This window comes from Panicum virgatum, chromosome 8N (genome assembly GCF_016808335.1).
Source record: "Panicum virgatum strain AP13 chromosome 8N, P.virgatum_v5, whole genome shotgun sequence".
NCBI classification, from domain to species: Eukaryota; Viridiplantae; Streptophyta; class Magnoliopsida; order Poales; family Poaceae; genus Panicum; species Panicum virgatum.
The window spans coordinates 7620134-7626399 of NC_053152.1; the positions used below are offsets into that span (position 1 = coordinate 7620134).

Sequence of the window (6266 nt, forward strand, 5' to 3'; positions counted from 1 at the left end):
CTAAACCCAAATCCATCGACAATCATGTTATGATAAAGTTTATGGAACAATAGATAACAAGACGGGGTGGAGGGCATGTGCTTCCATTCCCATGAAAGGAGTCTTTTGACTATTGTGTCTACATCTAGGAAGATTTATCGGTTGATAGATGGCTTGGTGTGAGAATAGTCAATGCATTGTGAATCTTCTATTTTTTTAATGGTACCATGCAACTATACCATGGGATATAATATAACTATATTGAGTTTACGATCTAACTACCATAATCTAGGCTAAGTAAATTATCAGTAGATATTTTTTATATAAGTGATTAATGTGAGTTTTGTTCCTCAAGGCTAAAGGTGGAGACTTAAGTTATAGCTATACACAGTACGGTTTACTTATTTGGGTGCAAAACCAGATCAGGGTGGCTAAGATGCTGAATTGTAAGATGGGATCTCTACCAATGACTTATCTGGGCCTGCCTTTGATTGACAAACATTTGAGCTCCAAAGATTTTGAGGATCCCTTGTCAACCATGAGAAACAAACTTCAACCTTGGAAAGGGAAGAACGTTTATTTTTGGTGTAGACTAATCCTAACCAACTCTTCTCTTAATAGTACCTGAATCTGCCTAATGGGTATGTTCTTGCTCCCTGAACCCAATCATCAACAAATGGATGCAATTAGAGCAAAATTCTTTTGTAGAGGAGATGCTGACAAATTCAAGTATCATATGGTGAAATGGGAAAGGGTTTGTGTGCCAAAGGAGGGTTGGGTATCTTAACACTAGGAGGCTGAATGAAGCAATAATCATGAAATGGGTGTGGAGAATGGTCCTGGACAGAGAAGGGGATATGGTCTATGAAGTGCTCAAAACCTAAATACCTAAAAAGAAACAACTTTGCTAGTTGTAAAGGCAAGACAAGATCTCAGTTTTGGAGGGGTTTGCACAAGGTGAAAGAGAAGTTTTGGTGGGGGTGCTGTATTTTTGGTGAATAATGGCCAGAACACCAAATTTTTGGACGATGTTTAGTTGGGGTATTCTAATTTGAGGGAGAGATTCCCAAGGCTGTACAACTGTTGCGGTGACAGTGAGGCACTAGTTAGTGACCTTTGGGATGGGAGAGAATGGGACATTGTGTTTAGAAGATCTTTTGGAGAGGCGGAGTTGAGAGAATGGCAGACGTTAACTCAAGAACTGAAAAGTTAGTGGATTGGGGGTGGGGAGGAAAGAGATGTATAGTAAAATGGAAATTGGAGAAGTCTGGCATTTACACTATAAAGTCAATGTACAGATGTCTATCCTTCGGTGGTTTGCATAGTAAAAGATTGGAAATTGATGGGTTTTCATTTTAAGAATTGAGACTCATCGAGATAAAAATATAGGTGTAGTATGGTTATCACAAAGGCATACTTAGAAAAGATTCTAAATAAATGATGTATGCATACGAGTAAACCTATGCATGCTCATATTGTCAATGGTAATAGTTTTGGAAACCTTAGTATTCCAGGAACCAATGTGAGATGGAAATAATTTCAAATGCTTCAGCTGTTGGAAGCATTATAAGCGCGCTAGTAAGAACTTACCCTGACATTGTTCATGAATCCAGGTTATTTTGGCAATAGTTCAATCTAGATATAGATCACTAGAATGAAATTTAGGATGTCAGCATCATGCTAAATTTGAAAGAACAAGTACTCTCAAATGGTTGTGTGTATAAAGGTTAAATTCTGGGCAGATATGTAGAGAAATCCACAAAAGTGCTAGCACTTAAAATTGGAGTTCTATTGTGGAAAAGCACTGATGGAACAGTGTTAATATTATCAGTGATGCAAAGTTATAACATAGAACATTATGAGGCTAAGGGATAGGCAATATTGTTAAGGAAACCTGTACCCGGAAATAATAATAGTTGACAACAGCGACAACCATTTAAGTAAACTTGCTCATATTACAACGGGTCAAGTGTGCTGCCAAACACATTAACATTAAAGTTATATGTTGTAAAGGTGAAAGTCTATAATCATGTTGAAGGTATTGAACATATAAGTAACAAGCAATTGCTTGTGGATCTGCTTACCAAAGGTTTACCACCCAATGCGTTCAGAGAACACACAGTCGGCATGGGTTTATGGTACACCTTATGTTTTCCGGACAATATAGAGCACAAAGTTAAAGAATCTACTTTAGAACTGAGGCGTGTATTGTAGCTATTGAATCTATCGGCACGACTGTGACAATAAAGCTGCTCTATGCATTAATCTGTGACGAAACAAAAAAGAAGTAAAAGGTATAAAGTTCAAAGTATAAGTTGAGATCAAAGGGGAGAATGTTATGATTGATCTCATCCATCTCGACCCAAAGATAGAGACGGACCCCTTGACCATATCCTGATCTGGGACGCCCAGTCAACAACTGGCTGGTGGGCCTCTGCTGCACAACGCTATAAGTAGGAGGGTAGGGGCCAAGGCTCGGGTTATAGTGTTCACTAGAGCCACCACACCTCACTGAGAAACCCTAACCGATCAAGGGAGTCATTGGCAGCATGGGAAGCTCCTCCAGCTCCACCATGCCATCGCCAGGACTCCATCACCACCGCACCGCGCCACTGCTACCCCTGCGTACACGACTGCACCATGGAGGTTGCACAGGCTACGAGTAAGGTATTTTCCCTATAGAAAGTGAGTTTACCCTATCAATCTACTCCTAGTCGATCCAATAGTTCTAATATGCGGCTCGTGCGGATGTGGGGCGGGCAGCTACCTCCCAGTATGCCATTTATCGGGCAGACGGCAAAGAGTTTGCCGAGTGTTAAACTGACACTCGGCAAAGATTTTTTGAAAGGACTGAAAAAGAAAAAAAAGCCAGAGTCGCCGTCACCGCTCCTCTGCCTCATCGTCGCCGCCACACCGTGTGCCACCGGAGGAGCCCACATCGCCCCTCCGTGCGCCGCCCTGTGGCCGCCACTAGAGGAGGCGACCGTGCCGCCGTCCGTCGGGAGGACGCCGCCGAAAGGATCCGGCACTCGCCGTGCTGTGGAGAGTGGGGAGGACGCCGCTGCCATGATCCGCCGCTCGCCGTGGCCATGGAGGAAGGGGTGGAGGCCGCCGCCGGATCCGCTCGCTCTGCCACCCGCTGGGGATGGATCCGCCCTCGCCGCCGCTCGCCGGGAATGGATCCGCCCATGATGTGGCAGGATCCGGCTGCGCCACCGCCGCACATGGTGGCCCCGCCGGCGCTTGTGGCTCCCGCCGCCGCTGGTGGTCCCCACAGGCCGGTGATGGAGGCCGCGCCGCCGCCGGGTCTGGCCGGCGCTGGTGGTCGCCGCCTGGGCCAGCCATGAAGTGAGGAAGGGAGAGAGAGGTGAGGGAGTGAGAGAAATAAGGGATAGAGAGTGAGAGCGGGATAGAGTCAAGGGAGAGTGAGAGATTGCGGGAGCAAGTAAGCGAGAGGCTGATGGAGGAAGAACTTTGCCGTGTGTCCAAATCGGACACACGGCAAAGTGCTTGATTTGCCAAGTGTAAACAATTAAGACAAATAAACTGTTTATCGAATGTAAAAAAATAAATACACGACAAATTATCTGTTTGCCAAGTGTATTTGTTTTGCCGTGTTTTTTTTGTTGCACTCGATAAATTATCTTTTTGCCGAGTGCTTGAGATAAAACACTCGGCAAATAAAAAAAACATTCGGCATATTCTTGGTTTCCCGTAGTGTACCCTTCCTTTTTCTTGTCCCAGCTGCCATGGTGGCTGCATCACCATCACGGTATTTGTAGACACGCGTACACGTACCATCCCCTGTACGTATGTACACGTACACGCCTGCGTACGGTACGGTACCGTACGACGTACTCCCACGCACACCTGTTCTGCTGTTCATCGTCTGACCAACGGTGATCAGCACGACAGAGCAACACATCGATCGGCGCCACGAGCAAGAGAGAAATCAAAGCTAGCTCCAGCACAAGGAGCGAGAAAAGCTAGGCGAGGCAGGAAGATGGTCATCAGCAGGTGCCCGGCCGGTGGAAGTTAGAAGGGTCAGTTGGATTCATGCCACTACAATTTCACGAAGTTGGATTTCATGTTGAAATTCATGCCATTGAGTGGCATGATTTTCAACGTGAAACCCAATTTCACGGAGTTGTGGTGGCATGAATCGAATTTTCCCAAATTAGAAAGGGGACAAGGCTCCCAGCCACCATGTCATCCTCCTCCCCTCGCTGACCCTCCACGCGGAAGCCCAGCCAGCCACCGCCGCCATGGACCACGCCAACCACACGCTCCTCCAAGCCAACCCCTACGCCTCACACCCCCCCGGCGTCTCTACTCTATATATACCTCCCTCCCCCTCCTCCCCATTCCCCCACACATCCCAAGCTCCACCACTCCAAGCATCACTCTTTCATTCGCCACTCCTCCTGCTCTCTCTCTCTAGCCAGCCAGCAAGAGCTACGTTCCGGAGATGGTGTCATCGAAGGCGGCGGCGGCGGCGGCGGCGCCGATGGAGGTGTCGGCGGAGGCCGGGAATGCGCGCGACGCGGCGTGTCTGGACGACGACGGGCGGCCGCGGCGGACGGGCACGGTGTGGACGGCGAGCGCGCACATCGTCACGGCCGTCATCGGCTCCGGCGTGCTCTCGCTGGCGTGGGCGATCGCGCAGCTCGGCTGGGCGGCGGGCCCCGCCGTCATGCTGCTCTTCGCCTTCGTCATCTACTACACCTCCACGCTGCTCGCCGAGTGCTACCGCTCCGGTGACCCCGTCGCCGGCAAGCGCAGCTACACCTACATGGACGCCGTCCGCGCCAGCCTCGGCGGCGCCAAGGTCCGGCTCTGCGGCGCCATCCAGTACGCCAACCTCGTCGGCGTCGCCATCGGATACACCATCGCCGCCTCCATCAGCATGCGGTTTGTAACAAACAATCCGTCCGTCCAGTGATTTCGATCTCATGCTTCCTCATGTCGATCGATCGGGCAGGGCGATCAAGAGGGCGGGTTGCTTCCACGTCAAAGGGCACAAGAACCCGTGCCGGAGCTCGAGCAACCCCTACATGATCCTCTTCGGCGCCGTCGAGATCGTCTTCTCGCAGATCCCGGACTTCGACCAGATATGGTGGCTCTCCATCGTCGCCGCCGTCATGTCCTTCACCTACTCCGGCATCGGCCTCGCGCTCGGCGTCATGCAGACCGTCGCCAACGGCGGGTTCCGGGGCAGCCTCACCGGCGTCGCCATCGGCGACGGCGTCTCCTCCACGCAGAAGGTCTGGCGCAGCCTCCAGGCCTTCGGCAACATCGCCTTCGCCTACTCTTACTCCATCATCCTCATCGAGATCCAGGCAAGCCATCCTCCTACACTTGCTCTGCTTCAGCTGCTCTGTTTCTTGCTCCCTTTCCTGACCCCGTCCACGTCGAACAACCAGGACACGATCAAGGCGCCGCCGCCGTCGGAGGCGACGGTGATGAAGAAGGCGACGATGGTGAGCGTGGCGACGACGACGGTCTTCTACATGCTGTGCGGGTGCATGGGGTACGCGGCGTTCGGCGACGCCGCCCCGGACAACCTCCTCACGGGGTTCGGCTTCTACGAGCCCTTCTGGCTCCTCGACGTCGCCAACGCCGCCATCGTCGTGCACCTCGTCGGCGCCTACCAGGTCTTCTGCCAGCCGCTCTTCGCCTTCGTCGAGCGCCGCGCCGCCGCGGCCTGGCCCGACAGCGCCTTCATCGCCCGGGAGCTCCGGCTCGGGCCCTTCTCCCTCAGCGTGTTCCGCCTCACCTGGCGCACGGCGTTCGTCTGCGTCACCACCGTCGCCGCCATGCTCCTCCCCTTCTTCGGCGACGTCGTGGGGCTCCTCGGCGCCGTCTCCTTCTGGCCGCTCACCGTCTACTTCCCCATCGAGATGTACGTCGTGCAGCGCGGCGTGCGGAGGGGGAGCACGCGGTGGGTCTGCCTGCAGCTGCTCAGCGCCGCCTGCCTCCTCGTGTCCGTCGCCGCCGCCGCCGGCTCCATCGCCGACGTCATCGACGCGCTCAAGGTGTACCGCCCGTTCAGCGGCTAGGGGTTCAGTTCAGGGCCGGAACGGTCGAGGCGGCGCGTGCTGCCGACTAGCTAGTACTAGTAGGGGTGCTTTGCTACTGACAGTGGGGCCCGGGTGTAAGCTCAGCCGTAAGGAAATGGGGGAACAAAGCCACTGAACTTTTGTGGCGTTTTCTCATCCAGGGCCTTGTAAATTCTCATATTGCGTGCAAAACACGAATTAATTCCAGGGCACTCTTTTTCTGCTTCA

The 6266-nt window shown here is 52.1% G+C and overlaps 1 protein-coding gene across 1 annotated transcript; it reads left to right on the forward strand.

Moving 5' to 3' along the window:
- The first annotated feature begins 3936 nt into the window (after positions 1 to 3936).
- Positions 3937 to 6266, forward strand: LOC120686271 (amino acid permease 3-like). Its single transcript, XM_039968464.1, has 4 exons — positions 3937 to 4022; positions 4165 to 4890; positions 4961 to 5318; positions 5403 to 6266. Exons 2-4 carry the CDS (start codon positions 4448 to 4450, stop codon positions 6036 to 6038), a joined length of 1437 nt encoding a protein of 478 aa, XP_039824398.1. The 5' UTR covers positions 3937 to 4022; positions 4165 to 4447; the 3' UTR covers positions 6039 to 6266.